Raw genomic sequence first — 20,190 nt, 5'->3', positions numbered from 1 at the left:
AAAAAAAACAGGTTTGCCTCCTCCCCCAGCCCCCGGTAACCAGGATTCTTAACCACTGGGTAAGCTACATGAAGCACCCTGCTGGACTGCCTCTCCCGGTATACCCCCCCCCCAAAGAGTCTTCGCTCAGCTGGTGAAAATCTACTGGTGATCCCTGGCCCAAAAAGTATTCAGCTGTCCTCGACCAGGGCCAGAGCCTTCTTGGCTCTGACTCTGGCCTGGTGGAATGCAATGCCCAGTGAAGTTCGGGACTTAAAGCAATTCCACATGGTTGTAAAACTGAACTATTCCGCCAAGCATATGGTTGAGGACAGCAATGGGTTTTCCATCTGACTGACCTCCCTTTCCTCTCCTGTCTTCACCTCCGCTGTTCCCACAAACGGAAAAAGTGTAATTGCTGCTTATGCTATCGTTATATGTTATTGTTCTATGGAAGCACTGGTTGCTGCTATCATTAAGCCTGGCTTGACCAGGAAAGGGCAGCATAAATCCAATCCAATCAGTCAATCAATGAGGAGAATGAGGAGATATAAATCCAATCAATCAATCAATGAGGAGAATGAGGAGAAGGGAAAGGGCTTAGGAGTCCAACAATTAACCATGAAATGCCTGTCAGAACAAACTACAGTTTGAGCGCAATCCTGAAGGGGGGTTAGATCTGCAGCAGCTGGGAGGGGAGGAGCCACGCTGCCTCCTCAGAGGCTTCCCGGTCGCTGTGGAGGGAAAAAAACATTTTTAAAAATTAAAAAAGGGAAAGGTGGGGAAATGCCACATTGAAACCAACCTAAAAAAGGTGGTGCAGCCCCACTGCTGGTCAAGGAAGCATTCCTGGAGCAAAAGGGCTGTGGAGGCTGCCTAAAGGCACCTCCACCTCCGGGGAACACCCTGGGAATGCCCCCCCATGTGGCGCAGGCTTTCCCTTCCAGGAAAGCCCTACTGGCTTGGCTTTGCTAGCTCTCAGATGCCAGCGTGTTTGCCCCGTGCCAGCGTAGATGCCACCTTATTCTGTGATAAAGTGGCACCTACACCGGTGCAGGGTCAAGCCGGCTCCAAAGAATTTCAGCCCCCTCTTCAGGAATGGGCTGCCTATCTTTGACATTTAAATTAATCTGGGCTATGTGATGCCAGCCAAATGCACAATCACTCCTGCATTCAGTTGCTAACTGGTTCCTGTAACATTTGAAGGAGAACTAATAGCTGTTTCTACAACTAGCACATATCCCCTGTGCAAGTGCCCCTTCTAATGGTTATAGAATCACCATCAGCTAAATGTATAGTATCTAAAGTAGCTCTGATTTATAATTTAAACATTAAAATCATATTGACAATTACAGTGTTGAATACCAATATTATTTGGTTATTCTACTTCAACCACTCTCCTTAGTAAAAAGGCTTACAAATTTGGAAATCGTGGTGTTTTGCAATTTAGATAATTTACACAGTTATAAAATCATGCTTATATGACTAAATTAGAGCTGTAGCTTTCATATCAGCTTAAGAGCGGAGTGCAAAGCATTTCTTTTTAAGAACATGAATGGAATATTTTTCAACATCCATGACTACAATGAAATTATAACGGAAGCCAGAGAACATGCTACTTATATACTATATACTATTTCCCAAGTGTGCCCTCTATCTGCAGATATGTAAATCCATGGATCCTGATGGCCACACTTTTCCAAAACAGATTTTTCTACAAACTTGGCAGACCCCCTAGGTTTGCAGAAAAAAATTAAATCTTTAAAAATATATACCGGGGGGGTTAATCCCCCCAAAAGTAAAATTATGTATGTGCATGCAAGAGGGAGAGAGAAGAGAAAGAAGGGGGATTGGCTTGGGGGCAGAGAAAGAGAAAGAGGGAGGGATTGGCTTGGGGAGAGAGAAAGAAGAAATGGTCTGAGGGAGGGGGAAACAAAGAAGAGGGGGAGATTGGGAAGAGAAAGAGAGGGGCAGACTGAGAAGGGGGAGAAATGCAGACATTTTCTGAGAAGGGCTGGGGTAAGAGAGGGGCAGATTGACATACAAGGGATGAGGGGAGAAACAGGGGTAAGAGAGGGTTGCTAGAGAAGGGTGGGGTAGGAAGAGAGGAGAAAACTTACATAGAAGGGGTGAGGGGAGAAGGGGTTGAGGGAAGATTGATAGATAAGCAGTGGGTGCAGAAAGAGACAAGAGGGAACTTTGACAGAGAAGGGGGGAGAGGGAAGGAAGCAAAGGCAGGGGAATGCCACCTCCCCGCAAGTTTCTTGCGGGTCCTCACTTGTCTATATACTAATAGCGAAGTCTGCCAAATCTGAGGACACTTCAGTGACTGGTGCTGTGAATGGGCAAGACAGACCTTTCTACAAATCTGAACAATGCCCCAGGTTTGCAGAAATAAGCAAAATCTTAAAAAAAAAAAAAAAAAAAACACAACCCACCATTGTGGGGATTAAACCCCCCCAATGATAAAAGAAGCACCTGTAACTTTATGCAACAGATTCCCTCAGTGGTTGTTGCTAGTAATCACATTATTCCAGGCTGAGTTTCTGTGAGTAAAAAGGCAGGGGGAGAGGCAGGGTCCTTTTCAGGCCTATTTTGGTCTTTGAGAGAATACTCATTGGGCCAGGCCTGACTAAGATTACAAGCTCCAAATTGGGAAATTCCTGGAAATTTTGTGTTGGAGTCTGGGGAAGGCAGGGTTTGGGGAGGAGAGAGGCCTCAGTTGAATATAATGCCATAGAGTCCACCCTCCAAAGCAGCCATTTTCTCCTGGGGGACAGATGTCTGGAATTCAGTTGTAATTCTGGGAGATGTCCAGGTCCCACCCATAGATTAGCAACCCTAGGCCTGAAAGCAACCTCTCGATGACTTGATACCACCCAGCTGGCATGACTCAACTAGGCCTGGGTGGGAAGCTTAAGACAAAGGCACAAATAAAGGTAGGTTGGCTGTTGAGTGGGAAGAAGATAGCATTGCCAACTCCAGGTTAGGAAATTCCAGAAGATGTGAAAGGTGGATCTTGGGGGGGAGTTAAGGAGGGGAGGGACCTCAGAAGGTATAATGCCCTAGACTCCACTCTCCAAAGCAGCAATTTCCACCAGGGAATCTGGGGTTGCCAACCTTCACATAGGAACTGGAGATCCCCTGGAATTACAACTGATCTGCAGATGACAGAGATCAGTTCCCCTGAAGAAAATGGCTGCTTTGCAGGGTGGACTCTATGTCATTATACCCTGTTGAGGTTACTTCCCTCACTAAATCTCACCTCCCAAGGCTCTACCCCCAAATCTCCAGGAATTTCCCAACCTGGAGCAGGCAGCCCTAACTGAAGAGAAGGAAGCAGGAAAAGGGGAGAGTCTATGGAGGCTTTCAGGAAAGGAAAGGAGGAAATATAGGGAAGGGGAAAATAACATACCCCCCACAAGTCCTAGCAGATTGCCACTTTTATATTCTAGTAGCATGAAGATAATAACTGTATATAATTTTTTGCTAACAATGCAGAACCCAGTAAAGAACTGGTAAAGAAACTGCATATATTAATTTAAAATATCTATTTATTAAAAATCATGAAATATTGAAAGATAAACTTGAAAAGTCTTTACACACTATTAATCACACAAAGTGAACAATAATGCATTTAATCTCTCGTGTTTCATTATTGAACTATATTTGATTTCACAGCACTCTCTAGGACTTTTAGGATTAGGAACTTTAGCTGCTCAGAACAGGAGTACCGAGATCCCCAGAAGCCTATTAAGCCAGCTATATGCTCCCCTCTCAATCCCTGCCGTGCTATAAAAACATACCCAAAAAATGTGATGATGAACTACTCTTCGTGTCACTTAAGATGGCCAAAACTTCCAGTAACACTTCTCCACAAACACTCAACCCAATTATACACAATGTATGCAAGCCATCTTACATAATAAAAGAGAGACAAAAGATAGTGCCTACTGGCCCTGGAGTGAAGTTATTAAACAAATTCATGCCCCTAGGCCACTTCCTACCTGAAGGATGTAGCCCCGAACATAGTCTCGAAGTGTCCAGCCCAAACCATGCAGGATGTGCAGCACTTCTTCCTGCTTCAATACACTGAAGAGTCGATCTAGCAATATCTTCAGTCTCACTGGCACGGCCTGGGTACCATAGAGCATCAGGCTGCTGATATCAAACACTACATTGGATTGTACAATCTCCACTTGAGTTGGATGGTACAGATGCTGGGTGCTAAGTTTGTCCAAAGCTGAGATAGAGAAACAAGAAGCATAAAATACATTGAGTCTAAAAATGTATTCCTATACAGTGGGCACAGTTGAAGTTGAATTTCTTAAAACAAGGGCAGGGAGATAACTCTACAGACAAAGCAAATAAACTGTATTATAAGCACTGAATACTAAGTTAAAATCCTAGTTGATTAGAATTCTTCCTAGACTCTTTTTTACAATTGATTGTATTAAATTGGAACACAACACCATCTGTCAGAAAAAGCTGCTAGATATTAGCTGGGTTTAAACTAATTTTTAATAGCCTAATACCTCTATCATTACAAAAGGACAATAAAGGAAAACATATTTCTACAACAATGTTCCAAGTCCAGTAGCACTTCCTCTGATATTTCTGCAGCAGTAGCATTCACTGAGAAATTGCTAAGAATAATAAGAACTATTACTGGTCTAAGAGAAATGTAATTTTAGTTTTAACATATCATACTGAAATACAGTCTTTGAATGCATGATGTAAACTCTCTGTTATGCACACAGCAATGCAATAACCATTCCCTAGTCAAGTCCTTCTGCTTTCCCATATTTTTCAGCAGCTCCAAAACTGCCTTGACTATCTGTCATGCTCCTTTCCCAGTCTTTGTCATTTGAACACACTCTCTAAATAGCAAATTTTGCACAAGATGTCACTTCCAATGGGTGCATATTTATCTGTTTTGTCAACTAGAAGCATAATGTCAAGACACACCACTCAGGATTTCCTACCTGTGAACATGCAGCAAAAACAGACATGGGTGCATTTATGACAGGATCTACACATTTCCCTACATACTCACAGGATCTATGCATTTCCCTACATACAAGTGACTCATGAAGCCCTCAAGAACACTACTGAGCCATGTTACTTCAGAGTTTTGAGTTCTACCTATACATCATAATGAAGCAGATTGTTAATGCATTGTTGCATTTAATGCAATGAACATCCATTACGGTATTGTGGGGTGCATGTGTGTATATATAAATATATAATTTTGTCAGCCTTTAAAATAATGTTGTAGGGGGTCCTTTCCTCTCCTTCCTCTGTACTTTGGTATCTTCTTTGCTTGTGGTCACTGGAGAGTTCATGTACTCTTGATAAATTGCTTTCCTACATCCGCAGCATAAATGCCCTTATCGTTTCCCTGCTGGCTTCATTCAGCATACTTGCCCCAAGGGATATTTTGTCAAAGGGTTCTGGTTTCCTCATACTTCATTTCTTGCTACTGATTTGTCTGATCTTTCCTATTCTAGCAGTTTAGTCAACCTTGAATAAATAGGCTTTTAAAAATTAATTTAAAGTTCAGAAAAGATAAGGGATTGGCAAGCTTGGAGATTGAAGTCCTCTGTCTGCAGAGCATTCACACTGCAGAAATACAAACTGCAATATTCTGCCAAATATGCTCCACATCAATTATTTTATGTATTTAAATTTACAAGTCAGACTCAATTGCTAAGGGCCAGAGAGAACAACTTTTTAAAAACTCAAATAGAATATATAGTATTTACTTTAATATATAGATATATGAAACTGAATTAACTCTGCACACCCATAAATCTTGAACGATAGATGCCTAAATACAAATAATTGTTTAGTGTGGTTGACATAACATCCCAATTCTATGGTTAGGAGTTTGGCTAGGAGTTTGTGGTGGGTAGTTGGGCCTCTTTTTTTCACACTGTGAGCACGTGTGCTTCCTTTCCTTGTCCTCGGTGAATTCTCCCTGCCTTCCATGCCTTGCTGTGACCATGGTGTATCACTACATCTTCACGGAACATAACCAGGGTTAGCTCCACATTCTCTTGTGGGTGGTTTTGAAAATTAATTTCAAATTCTAGTTTCAACCCCTCCTTACAAGGGTTCATGCCAATGCAGAAAGTGCTACATCACAGCAAAAGCAAATCATAGATGGAGGAAGGAAATTCACATGACAGCGAGAAATGAAGGTTAGTTGCATACCAGTCTGCAAATCCCTCAAATGGACTGTCAATACGAACCAGATCATAATAATGTTTAGGCTCAGATACTAAGAAAATTCCCTGAATGCTGCTTTACATTGTTTCTCCAATATTACTCAGCACATGTTTAACCAACAGGTAGTTCTTGTACATAATGTACAACAGTCTGTCAGAACACTGTACAATTTCCTTAATTTTCTAGTTTGAAAATGCAGAGACAGAAACATAGACCAAGGTTTCTTTCAGACAGTTTTCTGGGATGATGCCAAAAGTGGTGTCAGATTTTCCTTCGGAAATGTTTCAGAGTCCATTTTAATGCTTCAGCCAGGTGTACCCAAGAGACCTTCTGAATCTTTCACACAGGACACGCAACCCTTGTCTTGAGTGCATTAGAGTCTCTAATAATTTAAGAGCACTATTTGTAAAGGTAAAGTAGTATTCCTGTTTCATTTGACCTCTGAATTTCTTGAACAGAACATGACATTCTCAACCGTTGTTGTGCATTGTGTTCTGTTTCCTGCTTGTTTACCTGTCTCTCCTAGCGGATGGCATTTTTGGTTCTTATCATCATGCATACTTCCTTTTCTACCATCCAGACACAACTTGACAGAAAACTGCCACATTCTGCATGAACTAAAATGTAAGATTTCCATCCAGATCCCAATCATATTTACTTAGAAGAAAGTTCCATCTATTCAATAGGATTTACTTAAGTATGCTTAAAGAGTTAGAAGAAAACACTAAACCTGTCAAGATGTCATTTCCAGTGACAGTCTTTATTTCCATACTTTGTCCGGAAAGCAAAATTTGTGCTATCTCAGCAAAGAACATGTGTTTTCTTAGTACAGTATTTGAATTTTTGGCCCTGCATATAAATAACCACGGACATATCAGCATTTTTTATTATTGTCAGTTCAGTGGAATTGTGTTGATAAACACCAATCTAAATTTTTTCCAGATTAAAAAAAAAGAAAGAAAATTGTAATTCAGGACTAATAGTGATATAAAAGACAGCTGAAAAACACAACCTGTCACAGTCCGCAAACGCAGACTGCTGTATAATATGGCCTCTGTGTCATGATTTTCAAATATCCAAATAGTGATATTATGAGGAAGCTGCTGAATATAATGTAACATATAATCAACTGCCACATTTCAAGTCTCTAGACAACTTAGATGGCTTCTGTAATGCATGTTGTATGGCTTGAATCCTTTCCTGTGTCTCTCTCCTTACTGCAGCTCCCTGCAGCCCCAGAAAACCACTCCAGCTCCATAAGAATTTGGGATGTGGCACAAAGAACTGCAGTGGGAAGGGGGAACTGGCAAATATTTATGACCCTTTGTTGTGTGAGTGGAAGTACCTTCCCTTGCATATGGACACCTTCAGATCCAAGCATAAAGTACATAGCAGTTCACAAATGATGAAACCAAATACCTTAATAGCTGCATTAGATGCCCAAGTGATAAAATACATCTTTCATAAAAAGAGGGCTGTGGGAAATTGCTGTTAGAAGTAACAAATGGAAGAATACTTCTTAAAATTTAGCTTTATAATTGATCATCAAAAATGGCCATACAATGGGTGACAAGTTATGAACTTCTGGATAATATATTAATCTACATAAAGGTTTAATGTCCCTCTGAAAAGGTAACCTACATGTATCACTGCCAAGAAATATTGATAAAGACAGTGAACAAACTCCCATAGATTGTAAAGAGATTTTGTATTTGATGATTCATGCAATAAAGGAGCCCTTTGGATCTGAATTCCAATGAACATATTAGCCTACAATGTATATTTGGTATCTTATGCCAAAGTTAACTTGGCAGCACACACTCCTATGCTATATTATAGCACACCAATTTTAACATCGCATTGCTTTTTCAACTGTAAGAAAAAAAAGGAGAAAGAGTTGCTTTTCGATTTATGTTTTATTGGGGTTTTGACACCTTACACAATTCAAAGGAAATTAAATACATGTTGGGCATTAAAATAATGGTAAGCGGTTTATTCGATTTATCAAGTGCCAGAAAGTGGAAAACTAGATTCTTATTTCATCCATTCCTTAGCCAGTTAGTCTTAGATGTAGCTATGCAAGACCTCTTACTGATCCAAAACAACTGCCATAGCTTTGTGCACTGAGGGAGTTCAGTGTGCACAAAAGCTCTGCCTTTGGTAAATGTATGTTTAAGAATGGTACATGTACTAACTAGCTAAGCATGTAAGTAACTTGTGATTCGGGACCATTCCATGGTCTCCTGATCAAACAGAAACCTGAAGAGGTGCACCAGACTGAACAGCTGTAGATAACTATAATTACAGAATGCAATTTGGTCATCCGTTTGGAATGGGCAGTTGTAATTTATACAGGGTTTTGTATTCCGATACGCTCTGTTTTTTTGCTATCAAGGCCAATAAAATCTGTACAATAGATCAAAAGGATAAAGATAAGAACATTCTGTTTTTCTATTGGTGGCTAAGTGATCATGCAAAGGCAAGAAATTACTCAATATCAATATCAAAACCTTTATTGGCATAAAATAAATAGGAGAGTTTACTCATTAGCAGCATCTGTCTGGCTGGTCTTTCAACAAATGCTTAAATCTCTCTCTCTCTTCCTCTTTCTCTCTCTTTCTAATGTACCTTACAGGGTTGCTTGAGGATGAAGCTGGGATGGGGTGAGATGAAAACCGTGTACACGTCTTTGAGCTTGTTAGAGGAATAATTAAATAAAATGTTATTTAAAAAATAAAAGCAGGTTAGTCTTCTACCCTTATTTCTGCAGTTAAAATGTATTTTTCTGGGGGGTGGGGGGACTCATGGAACTCCCCATAGAGTTCCATGGGCCTGCGGCATGATTTTGCAGGCGTATCTTGCTGCCTGCAAAATGGCATGTTTTTGGAGCTGAAAGAGGGTAGGAAGCTGCCTAAAGGCAGCTCTTCCCTCAGGAATGCCTTCCAGCACGCCAGCACGTGCACTTGCACTGTACATATGCCACCGGGGAGGCAGCGTGGGTGCAGGAAGCTCGCACTGGTGCATGGCACCCTGGGGCCAGCATAAGTTGCCCTGTGCCGGCCTCCATGCCACTTTGCACGGAGCAAGTGGCATGGATGCTGGCGTGGGGTCACGCTCGTTCCTATGTGGCTCCACCACCACCCTTCAGGAATGGGCTGCCAATCCTTATCTAAGAAAAGATGCTATCTAGTGATGAGTTAATGTGCTGTTATCTGGAGAAGGATATAAATGTACTCGGAAGCAAGGAATTATCCCCACCTGCCCTTTAGGTCAAATAGTAAAGAATGGGAGTTCAAACGTTTTAGATGAATATCCTGAACAAGTCAGAGCAGAAGATATGAAACTGTATCCTTTGAGTATTTCAATTTTCCCTCTCTCCTCTACTCTAATTTAAAACTTGTGGTAGGTGTGGAAAAATTGGGTTTCCAGTTATTAAAAATGTTCAAGGTGAAAGACAGAATTTTCAGATATAGCAACAGTAGACTGTTTTAGTTAGCTCTCTGGATCACATATAAAAATAAGCTAGGTTATCCTCTTTAATTTGGGCTCCAAGAGAAGGTTGGAAGCTGCATTTCTGATCTTCTAATATGCCAGATGGCACATATGAAAATTTTCACCTAGCAAAAGAATTTTAATAGTTTTTTAAAAATTAAAAGTGCATTCATATTACATGTATCAAAACACAGCAAAACTGACAAATGGCTGTCTTTCTGTGTGTAGCGCTACAGTCATTTGTTTTAATTGTGTTGCTAAAAAAATCCACTCACCACCCAGCTGAACTTACACAGAATGAAAGATTATTTTTAAAAAATTATCAACCAAATCTTCATTAATTTCCTCCTCTATGATATAATTCCAGGGGGAGAATTTAGATCGCTACTAGATTTATGTAGCCAAAAGCAGAACCACAGTTTGTTCACATATGATGCTTGCTGTCTGCAATTTTTTTTAATCCCTCTGCAAAACTTTGAACCTCATCCAGCTTTGACATGCTGCCTCTTCAGTTAATAACTATCAAGTTTCCCCTTGTCTCCTGTCTATTTTTCTTTGAGGCAATTGCGCACTCAGCACCCCGAGATAATAACACACATCTATAAGATAAAAGCAATGGCATTAATGTAATTGTCTGCTTCTTTCTCTTTAGCCTAATCTTTTTTCTTTTCAGTTTTGACTGCCTATGTGACACCTGTTTTTGTCTCCTCTGATCCTACGACAGGTTTTCCGCTGACAAGGTTTTTGCCTGACAGAGATTCTCTGCCAGACACGAATATAATAAAATATGAAGAATTGCTTGTCAGAGTTTCTGCCAATGTTCGCATGAAATAACCAAAAAAGAAAAAAAAATCCTGATTTCTTTAAGGGGCCTTGTGATGGTCGTTTTTGGCCTGTTGGGAAAACAGCATCCTTCGCCAGTTCCTCCAAGCTAAACAGGTGTTTTCTTTCATGTTTCCCCCCCTTTTCTTTTCTTTTTAATGGACTGTGGAAAACACAAGTATTGGAAAATATTTTTGTCCTTAAATTCTGCTTGCACAACAAGCAGTACAAACATATTTGAATATTATGTATATTCAGCAAAAATGTAAAAAAAAATTGTTGGAAAAATTAGTATTTTTTTCTTCTCTTTTCATGTTGGAGGTTTGCCAATCTCCAGGTGGGGCCTGGAGATCTCTGACAATTACAACTGATCTTTAGGCTACTGAGATCAGTTCTCCTGAAGAAATAGCTGATTTGGAGGTTGGACTCTGTGGCATTATACTCTGCTGAGATCTCTCCCCTTCCCAAATCCTGCCCTCCTCAGATTCCATCCCCAAATCTCTTGGAATTTCCCATCTTTGTGCTGGCAACTTGACATTTTCCTGATATTTCACGTAATAATATGTATATATGTATACAAACATCCAAACACAATATTCATATATCATACACATATACACTGTGGTTGCCAACAATCAGGAGAAAAAATTCATGTCTTTTGAAAAGAAGCTTTAATAGAAACTCTGGGAAAATAAGAAAAAAACAATGCACATAGGGTATATATATATATGGGTTGAGAGCCAGCGAGGTGTAGTGGTTAAAGTGTTGGATTAGGACCTGGGAAACCCAGGTTCAAACTTGCTGGGTGACCTTGGGACAGTCACACACTCTCAGCCCTGGCCTTGGCTTGTATTTGAATGGGAGACCTCCAAAGAATATCAGGGTCATGACATGCAGACATCTGTTCATGCAAACAGCAGAACTTCCATTCCTGCATTATATCTGTACACTAGAAATCAATCTTCCTTTTGAGTAAACTAACCAGAAGATGAATGTCCTCCCATGACCTTATTCTTCCTTAAAGATGAGGAATGTATTAATATATAAAAATGCATGTGCAAGCAGCAAAAAAATAGCAGCAAAAAAGCCATGCACTCCTGAATTACCCTATAGAAGAAGCAAGCATTGATGGCTTTTGTTCATGCAGGCTGAATATGCAGCATACTTGCAGACAGATAACCATGAAATATCCAGTGTACACTGCTGGATAAATCAATAGTGATTTCAAGCATTGAAATTAGAGAAATATAAGTTAATTAAGATAGTTTTATAGATCACCCTTTTGTAACTGACACTAGCCACGCTGATATACAGTCAATAAGATATGACGATACTCTGGTCATGATCATCCTTTTTAATCACTCTTCCTTTGTGCCCAGCAACTAAACAGGACACTTGTGCACAATTGTCATAAAATTCATCTGCTGTGACCATTTCACACTTTGGCTCCAGATACTCCAGTAAATTTGACTGCAGTCAATTAAACTGTAATTAGAGAAATCTTTAGCATTGTTAAGGGTACAATCCAGAATCCACTTCCTATTTCTGAAATCCAATCGGGAAAAGAATAATTAAGAAACCTTGGGGGGTCTGCTAAGCTGATCTGGGATAAATTCCTTTGTAAAAATAATATAGATATAGCCAAAGAAAATTTCCTAGTTAACAGAGAAAGCACTGTTCTCTCCCACCCAACAGATTTTGGATACGCAACACGGAAAAGGAGAAGTAAAGTTATGAACCAAAGCCAGTATAACATCTAAAAGAAATATGACATTTTATAGTTATAATCGAATACTTCTGTTTTAATTTTATGGTGTTATATTTCAATATAGCAATAGCGTTTGTTCCACTTATAACACTTTTCATTTGTATTCTGCTTAACCTGGTGCACTCTGCTTAATTAAGATGTTCCTATAAACAATTAAGCTTCCTGTAGGATCATTAGCAAGATGTAAAACTTTATGATGTAATAAAATACAATAAAATGATAAAGTTGCAGCATTTCATGTGCAGAAGCATAAGGTACTCTTAGAAGCAAATCAGGTGCTGCCTTTGCCAAAAAGACAGGGATTTTCAAAGTAATTTATATTAGTTGCCTATGAAGTGAACAAGATACTTTTCTCTAAAATTCTGCAGGGTAAATTATTAGAATTGTACAATAGTCAGCTCAAACCAGACTGAAGCTCCTTATTTATTTATTGTCGAATTATTAACTTCATTTATACTTGACCTTTCTTCCCAATGGGGGTGGGGAATCTTACATTGTTCTTCTAGCCTCCATTTTATCCTCACAACTACTATGTGAAGTGGGTTAGGCGGAACATGTGTGACTGGGCCAAAGCCACCCAATGAGCTTCCATGGTAGAGTGGGGATTTGAACTTGGGTCTCAGCTTGACACTCTAACCACTGCATCACATTGGCTCTCTTTTAACTTTCAAAGTCTCAAACCTAGTATTCTTAACTGATTAATGTAGTTGCTTTGTATTTGTGAGTATGCTTACAGATCGTATCCACTGTGTGGGTGTTTTGTTTTGTTTTGATCCAAAGATGGAACTTGACAGTCATTTGTAAGGGAATAAAGAATAAATATTCTTCCCAGTTACAATTAATAATAAGTTGCCTTCGAATTTAGAAGTTATTAATACAATTGTATCATTGTATTATAATGTTATATAATAATTTCATCATTATAATATTATAGTAGTTCCTGAAGAAGACCTAAAAAAAAGGTTGAAACAGGATGATAAAATAACCGGACCCCTGTAAAGCAAGAACCGCACCCCAATACACAGCGGAAGATCAGAACCTCAAAGCTACAGACACTAGGAGCCACTTACGCAGAACTTCAACGCGCGTTATTTTACGTTGTGCTCTAGTGTTCTATTTACTGTCAATGTTAACAGTCCTTTACATCTGTAACTTTGTGATTTATGGTGGGGCAACAATGTATGTTCCCAAGAATATGATATGAATTACAATATCATTTTTCTATCTTATGTTGCTTTATGTGCATATTAATACATTTTAAGGCTTCACAAGACTGCTGGTTTATTTCTGTAATAAGGAAAAATTGGCAGATGTTAATCTTCTTTCCTCTCATAAATTTGGAGGGCAAATGGGAAGTGCAAAAGATTGTTTTTGGGAAAGTCCATAGTTGACACATAGTTGGGTGTATATGTGGATGATGTAAGGCTTTTGATAAGATTCCTCCATAATATTCTTGTTGACAAATTGGGAAAATGTGATTTCGATCCTGTTACTGTTAGGTGGATCTGTAACTGGTTGACAGATCGCACCCAAAGAGTGCTTGTTAATGGTTCCTCATCCACTTGGAGAGGAGTGACCACTGGAGAGCTTCAGGGATCTGTCCTGGGCCCTGTGTTGACAAATATCTTTATAAATGATTTGGATGAAGGAATAGAGGGGATGCTTATTAAATTTGCAGATGATACTAAATTGGGAGGGGTAGCAAATACAGTAGAAGACAGAGCCAGGATACAGGATGATCTTGACAGGCTGGAGAATTGAGCTAAAACCAATAAAATGCACGTCAACACAGATAAATGTAAAGTTCTACATTTAGGTAGGAAAGATCAAATGCATAATTATAGGATGGGGGAGAATTGTCTGAGCAGTAGTGTGTACGAAAAGGATCTTGGGGTCTTAGTAGACCAAACACTGAACATGAGTCAGCAGTGTGATGCGGTGGCTAAAAAGGCAAATGTGATCTTGGGCTGCATCAACAGAAGTATAGTGTCTAGATCACGTGAAGTTCTGGTATCAATTTACTCTGCTCTGGTTAGATCTCATCTAGAGTATTGTGTTCAGTTTTGGGCACCACAATTTAAGAAAGATGTAGACAAGCTGGAACATGTCCAGAGGAGGGCATCTAGACATTAGGAAGAATTTTGTAACAGTTAGAGCGGTTCCTCAGTGGAACAGGCTTCCTCAGAAGGTGGTAAGCGCTCCTTCCCTGGAGGATTTTAAGCAGAGGCTAGATGGCCATCTGTCAGCAATGTGTACCAGAGATTGAAAGACAAGTGCACTGTTTAGAAAAGTGGTAGAGTCCATTACAGAGGAAAGGTATAATTCTGGGAAGTAATGAACTATACAAAACAAGTATTTCTATATTCTAGTCTACTACAACCTCATCAATATAAAAAAGGAAAATGAGTTAGGAATAAAAAATACAACACAGCTAAACTTTAACGTGTGTATTAGTGAGATTAAATGCTTAAAACAATGGCTATAGTTACTGCTAGTGTTTAGAACACAGATTGAATTAAAAAAATTCCTAAATCTTAACACACACACCCATAAGAAGTGGCATAAATACGGTAATTCAAGTTCAGAAAAAGTGTACTACATTTGGTCCTCCATCAAAGCTGAATTTAAACATAAACACAGTTTAGGGCATTAAATTATGAGGAGCCTCTACAAAAATTGCTAAAAACTACTAGTCTAAACTAAATTTATATATCTTAATCCACAATGTAGAAACTTAAGGAATTTTAGGTGTGGGTTGCTGGAAAGGGACTCTCTCTCTCTCTCTCTCTCTCTCTCTCTCTCTCTCTCTCTCTCTCTCTCTCTCTCTCTCTCTCTCTCTCTCTCTCTCTCTCTCTCTCTCTCTCTCTCTCTGTTTATGTAGGAGAGAAGGAAAGAGAGAGTATGAGCATGCTTTCTCTTGCAACTGATCCTTTAGTTGGGGTTTCTGAGCGCTGAAGTGTGGCACAGCATATTTACCATTTGATTAATCATTACCCAGAACAAAAGGAATTGAAGTTGACTCTGGAGACTAGCGGGCAGAAACTTACCAAAAATGGCATCCCACAATGCTGCAATGTCACTTCCAGCTGTGTAGCCAGAAGTAACATCACTATGTCTATAGTACTTAGAGTTTCAGAGAAATCCTAAAACTTCCTGCAATATGGCATCGTCACTTCCAGTTACACAGCCAGAAGTGATGTTAGACACCTTACAATGTTATTTCCATCACCCAAGTTCCCCTTGCCACCCTATCAAGTAGTGGAAAGGGACCCAAACAGAGTTGCTTGCCTCCAATCAAGAGCCCAGGGAAAGGTATTTTAATAGAAGAAAAATACTCTAGGATCAAAGATATGTAAATGAGAAGAACAGGACAAAGGTGTCAAAAACAACAAATGGTAGAAGGAAATGGAAACCAAATAAGATAACATTTGCTTTCTATTATTATTCCCATGGAAGCAAAAGAACAGTACTTTGGACCTAAGTTAGGCAAGCCAATAAGGAACAATTCAGTCAAAATTAAACACTTCTAAGTGCCATGAATTTCAACAAGAAACAAAAACAGTGTGTGTTTATCTCAACAGAACTTGTGACACAAAGAATAGAAGAGTGGTTGTTAGGCAAGTCCAGAAAATACTTTTCAACTGTTACTTTTTGGGGCAAATTTCTTTTTCCATACTCAGTAGCACTGCTCTGCACTAAATCAAAATGCTTATAAAATGCCAATGTTAACTGCTAAAAAATTTTATCCTATAACATGTCTCAAAAAATGTGCTTTTTTTCCCTTTTAAGTCCTGTCTGCCCGACTACTCCAGGCCTAGGAAATGGTTTAGCCAATTCAAACGATTTTAAAAATAAATAAATCTTACTCCAAGCTGAAAAAACACATGCCAAGTTTCTGCTGGAAGCAAATTAAAACAGTCTAGTTCTTTAAATCCCTTAAACACCAGAGATTCACTCAAGAAACAACCAATTCCTTTTTAAGAGCAGCAGTGCTAAGCATAGGCCACTATAAGCTATGCAATTGTTGGCTTGAGCATTAGAAAACACTGATGGTAGGATTACCACTATAGCAAAAGGGTGCAGGGTCAAAGCTCGATAAACTGAATGTATGCCAATAGAAACACTTACACTGCCACAAAAGGAACCCTTTGATGAATCTGTTCTTACACTGACAACCTACGTTTGCCACCTCTGAACTGAAGAAAAAAAAAACCCTCTTAAAACTTACAGGATTTTTTCTCCCTCTTTGAGTAGCAACACAGCTCAGTTGAAAGGGGAAGGGGCAGTTTCTCTTACTACAATGGTCACATGTCTTTTGTTTCTGCAGCCACAAATCCCTAAAATATTACACAACCTTTTATTAGAGGTTCTTCCCAAAGCAGCCCAGACAATTGCTTACAGACAGCTTCACAAAATCAACTTCCCTCCTCATCAGTTCCTATTAGTCCAAGAGATTTAAGTTCCAAGCCTATCTCAGAATCAGTTTGATAAAGCACGTTGTGCATTGTCAGTGGAGGTGAAGGAATTACTAAGATTGTTTTCTTCAAGCTTTGTGGCTTTTAGATTCATTCAATCAATCCATGGTTCATTTCCCCCCATTATATCTGCTTGTCCTTCCACTGTGAGAACTGTCCTTTGATTTAAAATATGATTGGTAGATAAATAGTTAGTATTTGTGAGAGGGATCCTGGATTCTGTTGCAGAACAAGTGAACAGAGTTCATGGAGGTAGCCTTCCCTTTCCCACAGCACCCCCCAAAAACCATCTGCTGAAGACTGGAGGATCCATGGAATGCATATACCAAGGCAGTTGTCGAGAAGGGCAGTAAGGAGAGGGAATAAAGTGTAATTTATTCCACTGCCTCTTGTGCAAATGGAAAGTGTACTGCATTATACCACAACTGGAAAAGGGAGGCAATTTTGCTCAATGCCTTGAAATCATAAGTTTAGCTTTCCTTCATCCTATCACACAACTCTAAAAGCACTTGACTTCCTGTCAGGTGCTTGTAGCTCAGTGGGTCTCATATTCAGTTGCTGCTAGGTCTGGTAAAGTTAAAGACTAATGTTTTAGGCCATCTTGTTGTCCAGACTTGATGGGAGTAAAAACCTGAATGAAGGAAGCATACCTGACAAGTATTTTTTGTTATGTACAAGTGTTTTCTACAGGTACAGAGTCAAAGCATTTAAAGGAGATTGAGTTTTGGAAGAGTAATCTGTAGTGCTGCTCAGTGATTTGAAATCCAGGTGTTAGATATTGCAAAGCATTAATCAGTCTGCAAGGAACACCCCCTAAAGATTTTGGAAAGTAGCTAAGCTAAACAACTCAAGTGGGCTTGCCACAGTCTGAAGGCACTAATTTATACACATATGCTTGGAATATGTCTCAGCAAAATATATCTGTATATATCACCAGTCCTGCTTTGCCACAAAATGTAAACATGGTGATTGGATTTGTTTAAAAAAAGACTAAGAAATTTACACATGTTGCAAGATACAGTTCTCAAATGTGAATTTTTATTTATCCCATACACATAACCATGTCCTAAAATTTAAGTATGGAAATCTTGAAATGAATTGGGATAGGTTGCCAAAAGACAAGGAAAAAATTCCAAAGTAACAGGATGACACAAAATGTGGAAGAGGGATCTTCAGGTCACCATGAATGGGTGCCTTGAGAAAGGATAAAATAAGGTGTCATTTCACTGCATTATCAAGCAAGATTTGGCTTAAAAACAAAACAGCTGAGAAGGATAATTATTCAAAGGAAATGAAATTTGGACTGGAAAACTACCTAAAGGCCAAAGATTATTTATTTCCTGCATTTCTGTCCCTTCCTTCTTCCAACGATCTCAGGGCAATGTACATGGTCTCCCTCTGCCTCCCTTTAATCCTCCCAATAATCCTGCATGGTAAGGCTTAGAGACAGTACTTTGACTGGGGTCACCTAGTGAGCTTCACACAGAATGGAACAGGTAATAGAAGAGGCCTCCCCAGTCTAAGTCCAACATCCTCTAAAATAGTCTACATGGATGATTGTATTGTTTGCATTTTTATTCCTTTTTATCTGAATAGTCCAACTGAGCGAGCTGTGTAAAGTTGGTGCCATTAGCTCACACAAGACTTCCCCTTTTCTTTTGTGAATTAGAAAATTGCAACTTATTTTTCAGTTCATGGAATGGAACTGTAGCCTCTTCTGAGTTTGTGACTTCAGTGTTACTCTGTTTTTTGTGTGTGTGCAAAAGTTGGCATCAGTGTTTTGCTAGAATCAACATTTGCCCTCTTCTCAGGGCTGCCTGTTTGTAGTATTTATTTCTGTATGAATCATACCACTGAACTAGCAGTTGCCCCAAATCATTGGTACCAGTCTTCTTTCTTACATATTGATTTTAAATTTGCATAAATTGTTCAACTGATGTTTATATACTACCACATCCAATTCTGGTAAATTTACATAAATATTTACATATTTAGAAGGTAAAGGAAAGAGAACGGAGCAACAGAGTATTCCCTTAAATACTTCACAATCCATTCCATCGTAAACTATGAATACTCCTGGCTCCTGCCCGCAGAGCAGGCAGCAATTGTGACAGAGTTCTCTGTTGGAAGAAGTTAGCGCTGAGTCACAACCAACCCATGGCATCACCTTCCACAGGGTGTTCCAGGCATGAGGGGATCAGAGATGGTTTGCCATTGCCTTCTACCATGTAGGAACTCCAGTCTTCCTTGGTGGTCTCCCACCCAAGTAAAGAACATGCTTAGTTCCCAAGCTCTGTCCAAACTAGGTTAATTGGGCTGCTATCTATGGGAAGGAGGAGACATAAGGTCCAAGCAGTTCTGATGCCTGTGGATATATATCTTTTACATCTCACAACTCTGGATTTAAATATCTGATTGTTCTATTTCTAACAGTGATGAGGTGACTAAGTCGGACTGAAGAGTATTACATGGCACATAATTAGAAACAAGGAAGAATATAGGACTGGCAGATAATTCCCTTACCCCTACCCCCACTTACCACAAGCATGAAGTCCCTCTACCTGTCATGTGGCCGTAAGAGAGAAATATGCATTTGTGATATGTATTAATTAAATTTAAGCACTTCTAAGTCTGGGCATCGGATCCATTTGGGGAGAGGTGGTGCCTGTGAGCTCGCTTCCCCCATTTTGGGGACTCCCTTAAGAGGTATGAGGGGTGCAGACATTCAGTGGCATGTCCAGCTTGGGAGCTGCCTGCTAGTGCTCACCACCAGGTGGTAGGGAAACCACACAGTGGCTTGTGCCCATGTAGCATCCCAGGGTTTGCCACTCCATGGTTTCCATGGAGCTATCACTGTTTCCCCCCAGCAGGCAGGATAGGGGGGATGGGGCTTTATTAGGCAACAGGTGGGTCGCCTGATGTTGGATCCATCCTCATGCTGCACCAATGCTCCTGTGGCTATGTTCAGTAACGCTGTGACCTATTTTTCCCCAATGTGGTGTATGTGTGGTCCTTCCCCCTAAACTTTGTCCCCGCATTGCCCTTGGGCTCGCAAAGATATGAGATGATTCATAGAATCATAGAATCATAGAGTTGGAAGGGGCCATGAGAGTCTAGTCCAACCTCCTGCACAATGCAGGAAATTCACAACTAATTCCCACACACACACCCAATGACCCCTACCCCATGCCCAGAAGATGGCCAAAATGCCCTCCCTCTCATGATCTGCCTAAGGTCATAGAATCAGCATTGCTGACAGATGGCCATCTAGCCCCTGCTTAAAAACCTCCAGGGAAGAAACACTTACCACCTCCCGAGGAAGCCTGTTCCACTGAGGAACCGCTCTAACTGTTAGAAAATTCTTTCTCATGCCTAGACAAAAACACTTTTGATTTAATTTCAACCGGTTGGTTCTGGTCCAAC

The 20,190-nt window shown here is 39.9% G+C and overlaps 1 protein-coding gene across 4 annotated transcripts in view; it reads right to left on the bottom strand.

Moving 5' to 3' along the window:
• Positions 1-20,190, bottom strand: part of BNC2 (basonuclin 2) — a 473,229-nt gene that overhangs the window by 129,835 nt on the left and 323,204 nt on the right. For all 4 annotated transcript variants that reach the window (XR_008933277.1, XM_056848070.1, XM_056848069.1 and 1 more), the window contains one exon: positions 3,987-4,222. Coding sequence is in view for 3 of the 4 variants with exons in the window: in XM_056848070.1 (XP_056704048.1) it covers positions 3,987-4,222 (236 nt within the window). In the remaining variant the exon portion in view is untranslated. The remainder of the gene's footprint in view (positions 1-3,986; positions 4,223-20,190) is intronic.

This window comes from Euleptes europaea, chromosome 4, assembly GCF_029931775.1.
Source record: "Euleptes europaea isolate rEulEur1 chromosome 4, rEulEur1.hap1, whole genome shotgun sequence".
NCBI classification, from domain to species: domain Eukaryota; kingdom Metazoa; phylum Chordata; class Lepidosauria; order Squamata; family Sphaerodactylidae; genus Euleptes; species Euleptes europaea.
The sequence above is the reverse complement of the archived record's forward strand: the minus strand, read 5'-3'. Positions and strand labels throughout refer to the sequence as shown.